General features: G+C 38.9%; 1 protein-coding gene across 7 annotated transcripts in view; it reads left to right on the top strand.

The window, feature by feature from the left end:
* Window positions 1–19,756, top strand: part of LOC105923379 (cytoplasmic dynein 2 heavy chain 1) — a 142,078-nt gene that overhangs the window by 6,395 nt on the left and 115,927 nt on the right. For all 7 annotated transcript variants that reach the window (XM_036149657.1, XM_036149654.1, XM_036149652.1 and 4 more), the window contains 27 exons: window positions 2,431–2,565; window positions 4,920–5,033; window positions 5,125–5,236; window positions 5,970–6,094; window positions 6,270–6,445; window positions 7,145–7,340; window positions 7,432–7,527; window positions 7,798–7,959; window positions 8,088–8,186; window positions 8,732–8,871; window positions 9,156–9,384; window positions 9,921–10,048; window positions 10,240–10,355; window positions 10,493–10,620; window positions 10,988–11,137; window positions 13,372–13,577; window positions 13,781–13,936; window positions 14,026–14,140; window positions 15,008–15,178; window positions 16,229–16,387; window positions 17,056–17,124; window positions 17,279–17,433; window positions 17,640–17,772; window positions 17,871–17,988; window positions 18,383–18,495; window positions 18,643–18,756; window positions 18,962–19,112. In XM_036149657.1, the coding sequence (XP_036005550.1) occupies window positions 2,431–2,565; window positions 4,920–5,033; window positions 5,125–5,236; window positions 5,970–6,094; window positions 6,270–6,445; window positions 7,145–7,340; window positions 7,432–7,527; window positions 7,798–7,959; window positions 8,088–8,186; window positions 8,732–8,871; window positions 9,156–9,384; window positions 9,921–10,048; window positions 10,240–10,355; window positions 10,493–10,620; window positions 10,988–11,137; window positions 13,372–13,577; window positions 13,781–13,936; window positions 14,026–14,140; window positions 15,008–15,178; window positions 16,229–16,387; window positions 17,056–17,124; window positions 17,279–17,433; window positions 17,640–17,772; window positions 17,871–17,988; window positions 18,383–18,495; window positions 18,643–18,756; window positions 18,962–19,112 (3,766 nt within the window). The remainder of the gene's footprint in view (window positions 1–2,430; window positions 2,566–4,919; window positions 5,034–5,124; window positions 5,237–5,969; window positions 6,095–6,269; window positions 6,446–7,144; window positions 7,341–7,431; window positions 7,528–7,797; window positions 7,960–8,087; window positions 8,187–8,731; window positions 8,872–9,155; window positions 9,385–9,920; window positions 10,049–10,239; window positions 10,356–10,492; window positions 10,621–10,987; window positions 11,138–13,371; window positions 13,578–13,780; window positions 13,937–14,025; window positions 14,141–15,007; window positions 15,179–16,228; window positions 16,388–17,055; window positions 17,125–17,278; window positions 17,434–17,639; window positions 17,773–17,870; window positions 17,989–18,382; window positions 18,496–18,642; window positions 18,757–18,961; window positions 19,113–19,756) is intronic.

Raw genomic sequence — 19,756 nt, 5'->3', positions numbered from 1 at the left:
AGCATTTCACAAATTACAACATTGCCACATTAGAGCTCTTTCGTGGTCAACACTGGACCTTGAAAAACAGAACATCCCAGCGGCCAAAAGGAACACCAAGGAAAAATCTGACACAAAATAAACCTGAAATAAAAAGATGCTCTTTTGTGCAATAAAAAATGTGGCAATCCCAAATACAAAAGCTCATATAGTGACTATAAAATCAACTGACCAGTCGCAGCTACATATTCACAGCATCTCAAAAATATTTCCATTGCTCTTTGGGTGCTGGGAAATTTTAAACGAGAAACTTTTTTTATGTCATATGGGATGTTTTAGCAAAAGAAGACGCCAGTGTCAATTGTTTTACGGCTGGTTGATTTAAAGTTATCTTCGGTGTATGGGGGGGGAGGGGGTGTCGACATGCGGAGTTTACAACAGTCTTAATTTTGCACTGGATGACATTTTAGGTGGTGGAACAAATTTGTAGTACTGCTACCTTTTGTGGCAATGGATTTACAGCATGTTTTGCAAATTACCGCGTTTTGTTCGACATTCTTCTTGTGAAATCCAAACCCCTGCCATATTATTGATCCAGTGCTGGTCTTCTTCAGACCCATTTTTCTGTTCAGCTGAAACTCCCGCTGTCGCCATAGTTCTCGCTGTCTCGTCGACGTAAGTAAGCGCACATGCTCGTTGTTGTGTGTGCATCAGAGCGCTTTCTGGTTTGCAGGAGGAGCGAGTGATGCGTTCATAGCATGTGGGAGAAACTAAACTCAGTGAATTAAATACAACGGCTCAATCTTGCCATGAAAATTTACACTCGATGGTCGCAATAAAGTCATTTTAACCATCGCACAGAGGAAAACTCGAGATACATAGAGTATATTGGATATATCTCCCACCCCTACTTCCGGCCACATTTTTTCCTCGAAGACGATGGGTCCTGTTATGGAAATATATAATCACTAATATATAATAGTGTAGTTTAAAGTAATACAGATGTTAACTTTAACCCAGTAACCTAAATAGATGAGGATGTTTGCAGGACAAAAGGTAGATTCAGACTTCAGTAAGCGTGTAGCAGGCACGGGATGGAGCAAGGAGATATATGACAGCCTTGTAAGCAGATAACACTTATAAAGTTCTTTTCTCAAGATTTCAGTGTTGTTCCAGTTAACTCCCAGGAACCGAGCTAGGGTAAAAGATTACATTTAACGGTTAAAGGTCAGGAAACAGATGTTCTCAGCAGGCTCAATGTCTCAAGGAAACTTAGAAAAAAAGTTGGTCCGGCCCACGTCTGTAGCCGCCCGTGGGTTGAAAAGGAGGGTACGAACATGTAAGCGTTGAGACACACTTATGACACGGGCAGAGAAGGTTAAGGTATCAGTGGCTGTGATAAAACTTGTAAGTGTCTCCCACTTTGGAATTCCAAATTGTAATAAATATATGTTAAACTGTTTTTGCCTCTGAATTCACTGTCTCTTCTCTTTTTGCCAAATATTCGAATCAGAATGAATGAGACGGGCCGAGGTAGCCCTTCTTAGCAGTCCCCACTATCCTTCCAGTTTTTAATAATGCGTTGGACAGTTCTTAACCCAATTTTGGTAATTTCTGCAATCTCCTAGGAAGTTTTCTCTACTTGATGCATGCCAGTGACTTGACCCTTCTGAACCAGACTGAGATCTTTTCTACGACCACGGGATGTGTCATTTGACATGGTTGTTTAAGAAATGAGAAGCAACATGTACCATGTTCATTGAGGCTGCTGTTTTTCCAAGGAACCATAATCTACCTCAATTCAATTCAATTTATTTATATAGCGCCAAATCATGAAACATGTCATCTCAAGGCACTTTACAAAATCAAGTTCAATCATATTATACAGATTGGGTCAGATTATACAGATTGGTCAAAAATGTCCTATATAAGGAAACCAGTTGATTGCATCAAAGTCCCGACAAGCAGCATTCACTCCTGGGGAACCGTAGAGCCACAGGGAGAGTCGTCTGCATTGTACATGGCTTTGCTGCAATCCCTCATACCGAGCAAGCATGAAGCGACAGTGGGAAGAAAAACTCCCCATTAACGGGAAGGAAAACCTCCGGCAGAACCGGGCTCAGTATGAACGGTCATCTGCCTCGACCGACTGGGGTTACAGAAGACAGAGCAGAGACACAACAAGAGAGACAAAAAAGCACAGAAGCACACATTGATCCAGTAATCTGTTCTACATTAGATGGTAGTAGCGGGTGAGCCGTCTTCTCTGGATGATGTCACAGTTAACAGAACGCCAGACCAGGTGTACCTACTATGAAGAAAAAAAGAGAACAAAAAGTTAAAAGCTGAAATGACGACAGTCATTTCAATGTAATACAATGTGAAGTCTTGATCTGCTGTGGACTATTTATTAAAAAACAATAATTTGATACTTTGTTCTGTGTCTGCCAGGTGGTGACTGTCCGCATGGTTCATGAAAAACTGCTGTGTTTGCTACCAGGAGGAAAGCAGCAGGCTCTGACTGCAGATCGTGTCTTTGAACCATTTTCTGGACTCAATCCTGTCCATTACAATCCCTACACTGAGGTTAGCTCTAGAGAACTCTTTTAAAACATGTCATCTATAGTTATTAGGTTTCTTTTCTAATTGCTCTTTTTTAAAAAAGTTAAGGTAAATCAGTCTTCTGACATATTTTTGTTTTAATTTGTGCAGCCTAATAATTTGCATGACCATGAACTAGTTCTGTTGTAATATTTAATCTACAGAAACTTAATTTCTGGTACAAAATGACATTTGATTAGAATTATCCTTAACTCGATTTATGGTAAACAACTAAAGCCGACATAAAAACTTACAATTTCACACGGTTGATATACTTTGACACTTTGCTGAGACCGCAGTATGGAGTAAACAGGACATTTTTCTCTGTTCATGTGGTGTGTTCATGTTATTGGATGTCAGGGACTGCACAGACGCTTAGGCTCAAGCATTTATAACCTACAGTAGGCGGCACGTAAAGATCAATCTGCGGACAGGGAAACCCCTCCTGAATGGGGGAATTCTCACTAAATAAATGAACTGTTGTGTTTATTAGTTATCTGCATGGTAAAAATTTTGGTTGATAAGATGTGCATATTTAGTTTTTCATATAAGGGTATGTAAACTCAATTAAAATATGCCAAAGAGATCAGAATCATTTATTACCCAAGGATAAGTGGCCTGAAAACAACTTTTCGATGATTATAGGCTTTTTTCATAGAGCTTTCCATTTGTGAGCTGATCTCACTTCCCCATTTTGCCTGCAAACTAACTCATGACCTATGTCACACAACCAGCTAACTGCTGTCGATGTCTCGGTAATGACGTCTTTTGAGTATTACCACTAGCTAAGCATGGGAGAACATGTGGTTTAAAACCAAAGATGTTCCCTCAAAGTTTTTTTTTTTTTTTCCTTGTTTGGTCAAATAAAAAAAGCCTCTTTCACAAGAATGATCAAAGCCTCAAATAGGAAGTACTCAGAAAGACAACGCAAATCCTCATTGTGTCAGTGCTATTAATGTAAAAAAAAAGAGGAAAAACAAAACTAGTGTTGAAATCCGTGATAATAATCCACCCTAATGTGTTCATTTCAATAGTTTATTTTACATCATGGTTCTGCACTAAACATCCAGTCACGAAACCTCATTACAGATCACTTTGTCCTTTCACATCATGCAAGGTGATCGACAGAGATCCTAGGCACTGTGAGCATTCAAATAGTCCTGCTGGGTTTGTGGAATTAAAGACACGTGGCTTACAAATGGATTCCTCTTTGGGTATTTCCCTTGGGTACTGGTCTGTGTTGCAGTCCCCATGCATGCTCTGCAAACAGATTCAGCACTTTAAATGCAGAAAAATGTTGTTGCACAACAATCTCAACATGTTATTTTGTCCAACAAGTTTTGCTCAAACAGCCAGTGAAAAAAATCCATTGTGTTCATGACAACAGCCTTTGCTTTATACTGTCTTACACCCATTCCAAAATCCCGTGTTACCCCTTACTTTTCAAAGTCATGTTGTATTTATTACTACCTCCCAAGGTGGATGAGTGCTTCTGTGCTCTTTTTGAGTCTTATCAATCCCCCAGTCAGTCGTGGCAGATAGCCGTTCACACTAAACATTGTTCTGCTGGAGATTTCTTCCTGTTAAAGGGGAGTTTTCCCTCCCACTGTTGCTACATTCATGCTCGGTATGAGAGATTGCTGCAAGTACACGACTTTCCACTGTGGCCACATGCTCATTTAGGAAAAGTGAATGCTGCAAGTCAGTGACAATGCCATGTAGGGATAAAACTTATTGATTACTTAGTTAATTTGAAGTTAATTGATCTTATCGATTGACTATTGATTAATTCATAAGCAGCCATTTTCTTAAAACCCTAGTTTACTACTCTTGTATCAAGAGGGTCTTTCCATAATATGAAGTGCTAATTTTTGTACAATATGCCGAATTTTAAAAGAGGCACATCATTATCATAGTATTAAATACTGATTGAATACACAAAACCTTTGGTTTTCTCTCATATTATTAAACTTGGGCATATAAAAACATTAATAAGCTGAATTTAATTGTATTTTTTATATATTAGACGGTCGATCTTAACCCCTCCTTTCTGTCTGGACCATTCAGTTAATCACCATGTGTAATAAACATGTAGCTCACTGAATTAAAATATGTTCTCAATTGTTTAATAGCTTGATTTGTTTAAAAAGCGATTATGATTTTTATAATGACCTTTTACAATTTTTACAATTAGGTTTTAGCTTATCTGATTCTGACCAAATTCTCCATCTTATCCTATAAAGCCATGATTGCATAACTTTGATGGCATTTTCTTCAACCTCCTCAAGGCCCTGAATATTTCACATCCTCAGGTTGTGTCTGTTTTATTTTTATTGTAGCCTCTTTGGAGAGCAGCAGTGGGTCAGTTCGAGCGAGTAATTGCTCCATCGGAGCAGGAGGTTGCTGGCAGACTAAAGAGCTACATCGCTGATGTGCAGGACAACCCACAGCAGGTATTGAAACACGCCACTCCAGGAGTTGACACATTAAGGAGAAAGGAGGTGTTGCAGAGGGGACTTATGTTGTTTGTTTGTTTATATCTAGCTGCTGCAGGTTTTTCAGAAACATAAAGAGTTGATCAGACGCCCAACAATCAGCAAAGAACTACAGTCGGAAAGAGAGAAGCTACTGGCCAAGCTCCTAGATTACAGCAAGGGTATGTAGTTCTCACATGCAAACATAAGAAATTTCTTTAATGTCCCACAATGAAGAAATTTGGACACTGTTACTATCTCAGATAAAAGGTGATTATTGTATGGACTTATTGTGTCCATACAGGGTAGAAAAGCTAATGGATTTGACATTTGATCATAATAATTGTACAGTTGGACTTTTCTAGGGGAATAAACCATAGGTGCAAACCTGAATATCATAATGAAGCCATTTACCATTGTAATCAGAATAACAGTGATGGTTAGGCAGCCTACAGGGAAAGCACAATGAATATGAAACCTTTAGAAGCTGAATATACCAGTTCCATTAGTAAGATAAATCAAAAATGAGCCAAATTTGAAAAGAATGATATCATATTGGTAATTCGACAGTCAGTACTAAATACAGTTGTGTTAAATATTTTTTTAAAAGTGCCCTGTGTCAGAACTTCACCAGTGGAGCACATTTGTATCATACTCACTCCCCCGCCTCCCTTGATCCAGAAATGGTTGAGCAAAAACTGAGAGATGAATTGCGACAGTTTTTACAGTGAATGCCTTTTTACCGGCTCTTTTCTATAATACACTAATAAATCCACTCAATCAAAGTGCCTCGCTCATAACAGTCTTATGAGTGTTATGAGTGCAAGCTGAAAGCTAGTCCTTAAAAAGGGTCAGCTTTCCAGTCAACATTTCTTGCCGTTATTGACCCCGTTTTATTCCATTGATTATTTTAAGGCCTGAAGAATGACTTTGAGAGCCGTTGCCATGGAGGCCCCGGAGACAAGACTGGCCCACTTGCTGGCAGGAATCTCCCCGAGGTTGTCAACAAAATTGTTTGGGTGCGACATCTGTTAGACAAGGTAAACAAGGTTTTGCCCGTGTCTTTTAGATAGTAAATACACTTTCAATATTGTGACTTATGACTTAAAGAGCACACTTTTATTGGTTAAATTTGCTGATAGTGATCACATGAAAACACCCCAGCTTTCGATCTGATTCGACTTTTGCTCTTTTATGTTTGCTCTCTTCCATCAGGTCGAACACTCGGTCCGCATAGCAGAGGCTCTGCTTTCAGACCTATCTGGTTTCAAGGGCTTCATGCGTTTCTGTGACGATCTGCTGGAAATTTTGAGGGCGTACGAACAGGAACAGTTTGAGGACTGGTCCAGAGACATACTTTCTGGATTGGCTGACCCCAAATCAGGGATCAGGTTAGTAACACTGCGACACCTGACCCCAGTACTGATGTCTTAAATGAAGCATTTTGAATGTTTAGATAGGGTTTTGAAATGCGGTAGCTACTTCCTAAAATTCCTTTTTAGGATTAACAGAAAGCTGTTCTGCTAGGTTTTCTTCTTACTTTATTTATTTACAAGCTCATTTGTCACTGGTGAGTTTATTTTTCAAGATTTTCTTTCAAAATAAGGAATTTTTATGAATCTAAAACCTTTAAGTCTTATCATGCTAACTTCTTACTTTGTGGAAGACATTAGAGTTGAAGACTTTAAGACTCATTCATAGGAGCTGAAAACACCAACACAAGTTTACAGTTTTATTCGACCTACTTGATTTATTAAGCATGTTAAGTATAAAGTCATAAAGTTAAATTATAATAATTGTAATTTATGTAGATTCTAAATTGAAGTCATTATGGTCTTATTAAATCTTAAATGTAATTTACTGAAACTTATAGACAACATGTTCAGCAGTTATGCTTTTAGATTTGACTTATGTTGTCTTCCCTTTCAATCTGAGGTTGAATAGAAATTATGTTTATGTCAAGATACTAAACCCTAGTAACGCTTTGCTCATGAACAGCTTTGGTATCAAAACCAGGACATCTCACATCTCTTAAATCTGTTTCTTGAACATCCTCATGTCTGAAAAATTGATTCCCTCCATCTGTGCAGTCTTCAGGCCAGTAACCGGGTCATGGAACTGGACCATGTGGATGGCAGACTGAAGATCCAGTACTCAGACAGGTTGGTTAGTCTGCTCAAGGAGGTCAGGCAGCTTTCAGCTCTGGGTTTTCCCATCCCAGCCAAGATACAGCAGGCGGCTAACACAGCAGACAAGTTCTACAGACAAGCCATCGTCCTAAAGCAGGTGACAGTAGACCATAATCTCTCGTATTTAGGAATGTATACCGTATGAGGATGTTCCGCGAACTGTAACAAAGTTCCACTTTGTGTTTTAGGTGGCCCATTTCTACAATACCATTGACCAGCAAATGATTCCCTCTCAGCGGCCCATGATGCTCAGTCTTGCGTTGGCCTTTGAGCAGGTCATCAAGGTACAGAAGGAAAACAGGAAAGAAGCTGACTTATAGTGTTTATTAGTAATTAAATGTATTTGTCATAATTACAGTGTAGTTTCCACCTAATTAATAGTTCCAAACACATGCACAAGACAAAAGTATTCATTTTAAAATGTAAAACTATAATGCCTTATACAGTTTATAGTGTTTAACTAGTCGTATTTCGAAGATGGGAGAATCTTGACTGCTTTAAAGTGTGATTTTATGAACTAACCTATTTTTATTTTTATTCTTTTCTTTGGTCAGAATCATCGTTCCCAGTCAAAGGAGTCCGGTAGTAAACTGCAGATCACCTGGGATAATCCAAAGGAGTTGGAAGTTTACATCACCAAGCTGCAGTCTGCTGCAGAGAAGCTTTCCACTGAGAACAGAAAGTTACGGAAATGGCACACTGATTTCATCGACAAGGTGGAGGCACATTAGTTTCAATTATTGCAGTTAGCACATGTCTTTGGAGGCTGATTATTTCCCCGCTTAATCAGATAGCAATAACTTGAGGTTATGTTTCTGTCCCTCAATCTGGGTCTATTTCTCAGGTGGTGACACTTATGAATGTGGACCTACTACGACATCAGCAGCGATGGAAAGATGGCCTTCAGGAACTGCGCACGGGCTTTGCCACTCTGGAAGCTCAGGTGTTCAGTCACAGAGTTCTATGTATTTTTGTTTTAACACTTTTTTTGTTTCAGAGCAAATTTGTATATAAAAGAAAATCTTGTATTTACCTGGTTGTAAACTTAAATTTAAACTATATATTTAATGTACAAATTGAAGTATAACCAAACCGCTACAACAGATTCCTAAAGCAAGGATGAGCCTCTAAACAGAATATAGATTTGGTCTTACCCTCCACCACAGCGCCAATGAGCTCCCATTTATGGTGCGGATGTATAGATACAAGCAGCGGAAAAATATAATCAAAATAGCTTTAAATGCTGACTCTGTTAATATAACTTTAAGATTCTGATGATCTTTGTTAGAATGTGTGCAGACTGTACATTTATTAAGTGGTGCCCAACTCCACTACTATCTCGAGACTTTTGGATGCATGTCCACTGCATATGAATGCAGGCCCCTGCTGAGCGGAGTGACTGAATGCATTTAAGGGAACCGACATCTTATCATTTGAGAGATAATTGTGAAAGCTGCATGTGTGTTTGTGTTTCCTATGTGTGTGTAGGGCTTCAGGAGTGAAGACATGCGGGCTTGGCGTCAGCACTGGAACCACCAGCTCTACAAGGCTCTCGAACATCAGTATCAGACTGGACTGGAAGCTCTGAATAAAAACTTGCCTGACATACACATTGACCTCGTTTTCAAGTCAGTGTACTTTTAGCTGCGAAACGTTCGACCTCACCCTGCCCCGTGCCTTTCTTTTCGTGTGGGCTCTTGTCTTTTTGTCACACATTGTGCCCCTTATATTTAAATTGTTAACACAACGTGTTGTTTTCCGCCCGCCTCCTCACACATCATGTCACCATTCTGCATTTCCTGTCCAGCTCTTCCTCTTTTAAGAAGACTTTCTTCTTTTAATTGTGAAAGTGTTTTGAACAAATTGTGATTCTTTTATTTTTTTTATTTTTTTTTCTTGACCTTCTCAACAGGCAGGGCCGTTTACAGTTTCGTCCGCCGTTTGAGGAGGTGCGAGCTCGATATTTCAGGGAGATGAAGCGTTTCATCTCAATCCCGAACCAGTTCAAAGGAGTCAGCATCCAGGGGGAGGAGCTTATCTTCAACATAATGATAGACAGAAACGCGTCTGGGTTCCTCACCATTTTCAGCAAAGCAGAGGAGCTTTTTAGCCGCCTGCAGGCTATACAGGATAAGTTCAAGGTGCTTTACCAGAGCAGAATTTGGAATTGAATGATGACAAAGTTAGTGTAGAACCTTCTGTTCAGATTGCTGAAGTGTTAAGGCATTTGTTTACAGCTCATTAGTCCAGATTTGACATATTAAAAAAAGGTTAAACATTTAATAATTTTCTCACCTTTTGCTTGGGGAGACTTTTTAGTGTGCCACAACCAATTTGTTTTCTTTGAAAGAATGAAACTTTGATCACTCATGCTTCTCCTTTCATACACTGAAGCTCTGTTGTTTTTACTGTCAGCATTTTCCCCTTAGGAGTACCCCCCCAGAGAACACGACGAAATAGTTTACAGTCTCGTCACTTCTGTCAGTAGTCATGCATATCTAAATCACAGGGGGAATTCCCTAGCCAGCCTCATACTTCTTCATTATCTAGTTCTGTTTTTATTTCGTCAGTTGTGTTTCGCGGTAGGCCGTGCAGTTTCTGTCACCTTTAACACAAACCTGTTTAAAAATGGGAAATATGCTCTGCAGCCAACTGACATTTGTCTGCGTTTGTCCAGGAGTGGGTGGTGCTTGGCCAGGTGGATTTAGAGAAGTTGGTGGAGAAGCATCTCACTTCTGTCCAGGATTGGGAGAGAAATTTCAAGGCACTAAAAGCCAGAGGGAAAGAGTCAGAACGCCTCCCCAGGTACACAAAACAACAACTGGTTTATTCACCTGAAAAATCTGTTCAAATGATTTAAAATTGAAAGGTAATCACAACAGGAATGGAAATAAATTTTAGATTTAAAATTAAAATCTAAAAGGAAACCTGAATGACTGGTTTGGTGCAGTTCACTTTATTTTAACCACAGGACGGGTTTTCTCTTTCGTTGGCAGTCAGGAAAAGGTGGACTGTATCATAGTCAACTGTGAGCCTGTGAAAACCTCCATCGATGACCTGATTCAGAGGTTGTTTGACCTGCTGCTCTTATCACTTAAGAAATCAATACAAGGTAACTCCATACACATTTTCCCTTCAGTCATTTCATTCTATGCATTCTGACTTATTTATTTACTCAATTGTTTGGCCATGGGACATCCCCTTTTACAGTCATCAACTTTTTCTGTTTATTTTCTTTCTTAATTTCAGGTCACACTCAAGCAATAGAAAACTTTGCTTCAGAATCTATGGAAGCCCTTTCCACCCGGCCAGAAAGCATGGAGGAGATTGGTGCAGCTAATGGCAAATACAGCCAGATTGTTGCTCAAAAGCCTGAAGTATGACATGAACAAACCTAAACCTTGCTTAACCTATAAAACAGTGATACATAAGCTGCATAGAGCTGGCTGCCTTACTCCTCTTATTTAACTCTTTATTACTATTGAGTGTTTTCAGATTTGTCAACATTTAATAAAATACATATATTATATATATATATTATATATATATATATATATATATATATATATATATATATATATATATATATATATATATATATATATATATATGTTTATATTATAAATCATTAATGTGTCAGACAGTTGTATTGCAATAGAATGTCAAATAGCTCTGCTGTCTGATATATAATATCAAATACATTTCTGACATTCAATTGACATTGTACTTGATGTCTGTACCTAGATATTGCCTCAGTTCCAGTTTGCTGAGGAGAAAAACCGCCTTTTGCGTGCTGTGGCTGGGGCAGGTCTGGATTCATTATCGTCTCTGAGGGCCAAGTGGGACAAACTGGATCTTGTCATGGAGAGCCATCAGCTCATGATCAAAGACCAGGTGACATCAGCATGCACTAACTTTCTTTCCTATGGTCCCTTGAAAAGCTATTCACATCCCTTGAACTTTTTCTTATTCTTTCACTTCACAACTGCAAACTTTGCAAAGCAGAACCTAATATTGATTTATATTAGTAAAAGTAAAAGGAGCCTGTCGCCACAGCCTGAGCAGAACCCTTGATTGGCAGATGACCTTAACAGCTTCTACCGAAATGCAGCCGTTCACAACCCACAGTAGAAAAACTGCTGCAATGCACACCCTGACAATTCCCAACAGTTTGTCGTTTTTGCAACTTAAAGACCAACCCAAAAGATAAAAGTAAAGGTTGATAAGGACCCAACAAAACATTCTCATAAAAGTGGAATTCACAGTAAATCAATGAAGCTTCTGGTAAAATGCATTGACTGACAAGCTCTCTTACAGAGTGAGTCCAAATGGACTTCAGACATCAGCTTGTTATCCAGAACAACATTTTCACCGAAGATGCCCACGGGTATAATGACTGGGCTGTTTTTTCAAGAATTAGTAATTGTTTCCTTTGTCTTGGAAACGTTTATCTTAAAAAAGGAGGACTCGCATGCCTTAGTAAAGTCTCTGACCACTGGCCCGTGATTAGGATCACAACTACTGAGAAGGAACAAGATAAAAGAATAATCAGCAAACTCTGAAATGTAAGGGTTTTGGCTACGGCAATAAATTCTATATACGATAAATAAAATGGGCGAAAACATGAAACCTTGGGGAGACACAGTCGAGGAAAAGAGGACATCAGAGAGAACCTGAATGACTTTTACCTGCTGATATCTTGCAGTTAAAAAGTCCATCGGCAAACAGATGGGGCCAAATCAATAAATACACTGTAATTTCTCAGCAGAATTATGGGGTTGAATGCAGTTAAAAGCAGAAAAAAATAGATTAAATGGAAGCTGCAAAAGTTTTTGCCCCTTCCAGATGACCTAAAATCCTGTTTAAGATAGTTGCTCTACCGCTTCCTGACCAGTAGGCAAACTGAAGGGGTTCAGATGATCTTTAATGTGGGACAGCAGGCCCTCCTTAACAATTTTGTCAAACGATTTCAGTGCCAATGATGTCAGAGTAGTAGCCCTGAAGTTGCTCAATGACTTAACAACCTTATGTCTAAGATCTCTGAGGAAGATAATATTAGGCTCTTTTAGGGTGTAAAGGGAAAGCTCCAGAACCTGAGAAAAGCCCTTTTTCAATTGAAAGTATTGAGATCTAAATACCTGTGATTTATTTTTACTTGGGTAAAAGGGATTCTGGGTGATTTGTGTGGTTTCTGTTTCAGTTTCTCTGAAAGTCTGTGTAACATTTAATTAAATCAGCCTAGTCTTGTCTGTGGAAGTTGTGAAAAAAACTGCACTACACCTCCAGTCCAGCGGTGGGTGGTAATATGAAACCAATGGCATCACCAGCTGTTCCCGCTCTTACCTTATTAACATAACTTCTGTTGCCTAGCAGGTGTGAAAGCATGCAGAGCTGTGAATTCCTAAAAATGGAGCCGCAACTGTTGCTCTGTTTTGTTTTTTGTTTATTTAATCTTTGAAGAACTCCAGCAGTTGTACCATTGTTGGAGGCGTGTGGTAAAGATGAGCAAAGTAATTATTTGCAGTTCCCTTTCCAAGACTATCCTATTTTGAACCCTAACTTTAGTGTCAGCCGAACCAGCTTCCTCAGCGACAAATGAAACACTGAGATAAACAATACTTGAACTGTTAGATATCATCTGACTGAATTATATCGTTAATGAGTTATATCTTCCACTCATTGGCGAAAAGTCAGACATCTAGTAAAACATCTGTTAAGACTTTTACCTTCAGGTCAGCACTCTATCTATCTATCTATCTATCTATCTATCTATCTATCTATCTATCTATCTATCTATCTATCTATCTATCTATCTATCTATCTATCTATCTATCTATCTATCTATCTATCTATCTATCTATCTATCTATCTATCTATCTATCTATCTATCTATCTATCTATTACTATATAATATTTCTATTTTTGTTCTTTGTGTGTTTGTAATTAAAATGCCTTCAGTGGAACCAAAGTTAAATTTCTTGTTTGTATGCACAAACTTGGCAATTAAAGGAGATTCTGAGAACATTTTTCTTGTTTTAACCTTACAAAACGTTTTTTTTCCTAGCCACTTTGTATCCTAACAGGTGGTATCTGTGGTGCTCATCTTTTCATGTTGATGCGATACTTAGGTAGAGGCGATGCGAACTCATGCAGCTGGTCGTATCAGTGCCTACAAGGCAGATTTGGAGCGCTTCAAAGCACGCTGGGACCAACTAAAACCTAAAGATGAGATGCTCGAGACTGATGATCATGCTGCCCTGCTTGCTTGCCTTCAGACCATCAGGGACAAACAACAGGAGTTCCAGGAGATGGAGCTTGTACGAAACAAACTGCTGTAAGTTTAGTGCGATTTGCTGAACGGATGCTTTTTGTATGGGCAGGTGGAAGACCAGGGTGAGCAATTTGACATTTTGGATCATCTACATGTCCTGCTCTATTCTTATTCTTCACTCCCATCTCAGCTTAGCCCCGACTGATTTTTAACACAAACAGGAGTAAGTTATATTGTAAATAATGAAAACTATTTTCTGTTTGCAGGGAAGACTGTACATATTTTAACCTGGAGCCTCCAGAGTTCTCTCTGGCAGAAGACATACAAAGAGACATGGATGAGCACAGTCAGATGTGGGGTCTGTATGAGGAGTGGCAGCAAGGCTTCACAGAAAAGGCCCAAGAGGACTGGATCACGTTCAGGTTTGGCTGCTAAGATAGATCTGGGAGATCCTGATGTGGCTATTGTGCTGAATTCATTTCCTCATGTGTTTGTTTGCTGGGATTTGCAGGAGTAAAACATACGTGTTCGAGGAGTTTCTCTTCACGTGGCAAGACCGATTGAGAAAACTAGAGAAACCGACAGCCATGTCTGTTAAACTCCAAGGAGAAGTAGACAAATACAAGGTATTAATTACTATGTCGGTCATTGTGCTCTGTTGGATTTTTTTATACTTTTTTTTTTTTGATAAAAAAATATATTTTATACTAAGACGCATAGAATTGTGCTTAGAGGTTGTATTTAATTGTTCCTTTAGTTGTGAGAATATAACCCTGCCTGCAAGATGAATTCTCCGGGTATTTGTGCGTTCACCAACAGTATTAGTATTATAGTAGTATTGTGGTTTTTAAGGCGGTGCATACCAGTGCGTCAAAAGCAAAATCAGCTGAATCCACAGTCGAACCAAAATAAACATGGCAGCGCAGGAGGACGCACACGTAGCTGCTGCTATCACCTGTGTTTTGTAAGAATCCAGGATTTCTTCTTTGGTAATATAACTGCAAGAAATGCCTTGACTAGCTTAACTTTTTATAGTTTCTCATAACGCCTGCTGCTTACGTTTTAATTTGATACCTTGACTGGCTAAAACCAACCTGTGGTAGGCAGGCAATAGGTGTCGCTTCGCCCAATCATCTTGGAGAGTTCTGCTCCTTTCCCCAAGTGGATTTCACGGCAGCAGTCCCAGGTTGATAACAGAGAGCGCTACACATTATCAGTCTGGCTGGCCAGGTTACTGAGTATCTGTCTAAATTGACAGTAAAGCCAGCTGTAGAGTAGCTTTTACGTTGAAGTACACATTGAGTTAATTTTTTGTGATTCAGTTTATTAATAAGAATAAATTATTTATACGTGTTTGACATTTGGACCTAAAATTATTCTTATCAAACATTACAGCATGATAAAAGTTGTCATTCTGTATAATTAGGCTAAACATTCAGTTTTACGGTTCTGTGTTTGCGTATTTATGTCCATTTCTTTGTCTGCTTTGCCAGAACATGGTACCTGTGCTGAAGTATGTACGTGGAGAGCACCTTTCCCAGGACCATTGGTTGGATATGTTTCGTTTGCTGGGTCTTCCACGAGGGACCACCTTAGAGAGACTTACCTTTAATGACCTCCTTGGAGTGGCAAACACCATCACAGAGAAAGCATTGGAGCTCAAGGTTCGTAAAAAAACATGTTTGTGGATAATAACTACTGATCTGATCAAAAGGAAATGTGAAAATATCTTCAAGTCCCTTGTGAAAACAGGAATCAAATGTTGATAAGTTTAGAATTAGATATTAGCCTACCTAAAATTTCTTAGGATGAGATGAAAGATCTGTTCTGATAATTTGAGATATCTGAGATATTTTTGTTTGCATAAATGTATTAGATGCTTTACGTAAAGAAAAAAAATCCATTTGATAAATAATGAGGCTTTTCTGTTTGTATATTTATGTATTTTGACTCATTTTGTTATCGCAGACCTTTTCACACTCCTTAAACTTACTAAATTTAAGTAATGTTGTAACCTCAATATTCAATGTATTTTATTCATATTATATTTGGCAGACATACCTCAAGTATGAATGATTTTTCTGCACCAAAAATTCTGAAAAGTGTGGCAGGTATTTCTATTGTAGGAGTAATGGTCTATTGGTTAGAGAGCCAGGCGTTTGCGTCTTGTAGTGGACCCAAAGGTCTACGGTTTGAAACTCAGTCTGACTCTGGGTCCCTGAGCAAGAACCTTGACCACAAATTGCTGCTGGTGTGGCGCCCAGTGTCGGCAGCATTGACCCATCCCTGAGGGATGGGTTAAATGCAGAGACAAATTTGTGAAGTGCATGGTAATAGTTGTCCTTTTAACCGATTCTCTAACCTGGCCTGTGGCTCTATGCAGCTTCTCCAGAGTTAGTAAACCTATATCTACTTTAAACTGTTGCTCAGCGCTATCCCTGACCTAGCTGTTGCGTTCCTTGGTCTTTATGAGTTATTTGTTCACTAACGGGGTGGTGAATAGAAATACATGCCACACTTTTTCATATCTCTGTACTGAACACTCAAATCAATAATTGGTCACATCCCTGGCAGGCCACATAATGATTTTTGGGGTATTTCAAAACGTATTAGGTAGTGATGATGGGAGCTAACAGCTTGTAAATGTCCCTCTTTTAGAAGCAATAAGCCACTAACGTGCTTTTATTCTCATATGCTTTCTGTGTTTGCCGCAGGATCTGAACAGTCGTGCTCAGGCAGAGGTGTCCATCAGAGAAGCCCTAAGGGAGCTGGATTTGTGGGGCGCTGCAGCCATTTTCACTCTCACTGAGTACACAGACAGCAGTGGGCGCTCGCTGAGTCTCATCAAGGACTGGAAGGATATAGTCAACCAGGTAAACGTGCGAAACACACTTGCTAATTGAAGTGGATGTGTGAGTACATGCGTTATGAGAGAAGGATTAATAATTAGACTCTGGGACACTATGATTAGGATTTAATTTCATAGAGTTGGAAGAAACTTCACTATATTACCAAAACAACATTGACAGTTAAAAAATTTACCCTGATAATCATTCTGTGAATGCTAAATTATTTTAATTTATAAGTCTGTTTTCTGATTATTTTCTTACATTTTCTAAGTCAGTGTAACTGACATGTTTTATTTTTATTTTTTTTGCAAATGCAGAAACATACGTTTTTCACTTTCTGCATCTGAATTTCTTTGTATCTGGCAAAATGTATCCCAACGGAGACTAATAAAGATACTTTGACTTTGAAAAAGCTGCATGTTAACTAGAACTTTTAGGTTTTAAATAAGTATTTGGGCATTTAATTTAAAAGTTGCCACTATTATCATTTCGCTGTGTTTTACATGGCCTTTTTTATGCTTGACCGATACTTTTTTGGGGTGGGCAAACTTAAGAGCTAACTTTAAATAACGGTTTTATGCAGACATGGAGCTCACAAAAATGTTTTGAGGGAAATGCAGGCACATTACTATGCATTGAAATGTTAAGGCTTAGCAAACCCTGTCTTTATCACCATCCCCTGCCCATAACAGGTGGGAGACAACCGCTGTCTGCTGCAGTCTCTGAAAGACTCGCCCTACTACCGCAGCTTCCAGGACAAGGTTAGAGCAGAGCCACTAAATCTGCGCAGACATTTTCATTATCATAAACTTGAACTGGTGAACATTAATTTATTGGGATTCGACAATTTTACAGGTCCTAAAGTTTTGAAGTGGTAATAACCAAGATTATAACATTAGTGCTTTGTCCCCTCAGGTCAGCCTGTGGGAGGTTCGGCTGTCAGACTTAGATGAGTATCTGCTAAATCTTAATGCCATTCAGAGGCGCTGGGTTTACCTGGAGCCTATTTTTGGAAGAGGAGCATTGCCTCGAGAGGAGGCCCGCTTTAAACGGGTGGATGAAGACTTCAGGTATTCTCTGCATGGTTTTGGTACTTCTTGTTTGTCTCATACGCCTCTATAAATCCCCTTTGCTCTCTTTTTTTAGTGTGCTTGTTTTGATGTATTATTTTGCATGACTGTTACGCAAAAGACATGACACTATAGAAAAGAGCAAAATCTATATATTTAATTTTATGGAAATAATAAAAAAAAAAAAATCTCCCAACACACAACAGGTCTATAATGTCAGACATCCAGAGAGACAACAGAGTTGTTTCTCTGAGCTCACGGGCTGGCATCAGAAACTCCCTGGTCACCTTACTGGATCAGCTGCAGCGCTGCCAGAAGTCGCTGAATGAGTTCTTGGAGGTACACATACATACCCCGCTGGGTACAAACGCATTTCTAATGGCTTGCCAGCATTAGAACAAGTTGTCAAAGGAAGATGTGTTTGTTGTTTTTTGTAGGAGAAGCGCTCTGCTTTCCCACGGTTCTATTTTATTGGTGATGATGATCTTTTAGAAATTCTGGGACAGGCAACCAACCCGAGTGTCATCCAGTCGCATCTGAAGAAACTATTTGCAGGTCTGTTATTCTTCTGTCAAGTTTTTATGCACCGCAAAAAGAAAACTAAAAATAAGTAAAGTTTTCTTGAAATTAATGTATTTGCACTTGATTTGAGCAGGTAAATAAGATTATTTGCCCATGGAATGAGTATTCTTACCCCTAAATTAAGATAATTAGATATACTGAACTTGAAATAAGATGATGGACACAAATTGTTCCTATTTAAGTGCAAAAATCTTATTCCAATGGCAAATAATCAAGGGCAAATAGACTCATTTCTAGAAAATTTTACTTATTTTTAGTTCTATTTTTGCAGTGTGATCAGCTATGTGGTGCTTATTGTTCCCTGCCATCTAACGGGACAGTATTACTTTAGACACTGAAAATAACCTGCATGTGTGTTATTATGCAGGCATCCACAGTGTTGTGTTTGACGAACCGTGCCAGAACATTGTCGCTATGTGTTCTTTAGAGGGAGAAGTGGTAGAGCTGAGAAACGTTGTGCACATCTCCAGCCTTGTTGAGGTAGAGCTTCTTCTGAAAGATTTAATATGCTGTAACACATGATGCATACTGGAGGTTTGCTGTTAAAACAGCACATTGATTCAATAAGCAAGAATCTTATGATGTGCCGACTGGGACTGATGCATCAAAGTGTTTTCTTCTTTCAAGGTTTGGTTAAATGAGCTGTCCGTGGAAATGAAGGAAACTCTGAAACATTTGCTGAATGACTGTATGTCTGTGGGGAGGAAAGGGCAGGTGGATCCCTCGCGCTACCCTTCACAGGTACTCACATAAACACTTTCACATACAGTCCCTTATGTGCTGCTGAAACGGAAATGCATGACTGTTTCAAATGATTAAATTTTGTCAATAATGTCCTGATCTTTTTTTAGTTCAATTTAAGACAACCTAAATCCAGATGTTTTGTCTTTTTTGCTCCAAATTCTAAGGGATATATATTTTTCATTTATTTTTATGTGTGATGTAGATCCTCTGCCTGGCTGAGCAAATCCAGTTTACTGAGGATGTGGAAAGAGCTATAAAAGAGCACAAGTTGCATCAGCTGGAGCTGGAGCTTAATAGCAAATTGGAGCACTACACCACAGTGGAAACCAGCTCAGATGATCATCCTAACACAGGTCTGTTATTGTTGATGTTATTTTCAAACATTTTGTTCTGGCTTTTCATTTCATTCTGAAAAAAAAAGAAAAAGAGTATATCCTGATATACCACCGCTCAAAGTTAACCAAATCACATCAAATCTCAATGTAGAGTTGGACCAAGAAGTAGTTGTTAGGTGCTTCTTTCAGATCTGTAGCGCTTGAAACAACCCAGGTAGAGTGCAGCATCCCTGCATGGTCATTCACTTTTTGGGTGGAAACATGCATTATGTCTGTTCTGTAATTCGGTTTAGTATCTTCCAGTTCACTGTAATCTCCAAATATGTTTTTGGTTGATTTTAGATATCTCATTTTGCCCCAACCTCAAACAGAAAAAGAAAGCCTGCACGTTTAGAGGAACATTTATTTGTAAACTATTTTGAACCTTTTTTATAAATTTCTTCAAACTTCAAACTATTTGAATGATCCCAGAAGATGTGGAAAAATGTTCTTAATATTTCCCACATTTTCTCCGAGATAATTTTCTGGCAGGTTTATTCACATATTAGGAAAACGTGGAAAGGTGTTTTGAAGTCTCTCTTCTTTCCATAAAGGACAATTAATTTCTATGTTGTCCCCTTATACATAGCTCCTGCCATATATAGTCCTGTGCCCGTATTCAT

Source organism: Fundulus heteroclitus, chromosome 18, assembly GCF_011125445.2.
Source record: "Fundulus heteroclitus isolate FHET01 chromosome 18, MU-UCD_Fhet_4.1, whole genome shotgun sequence".
NCBI lineage: Eukaryota > Metazoa > Chordata > Actinopteri > Cyprinodontiformes > Fundulidae > Fundulus > Fundulus heteroclitus.
This window is presented reverse-complemented; position numbering and strand designations above follow the sequence as displayed.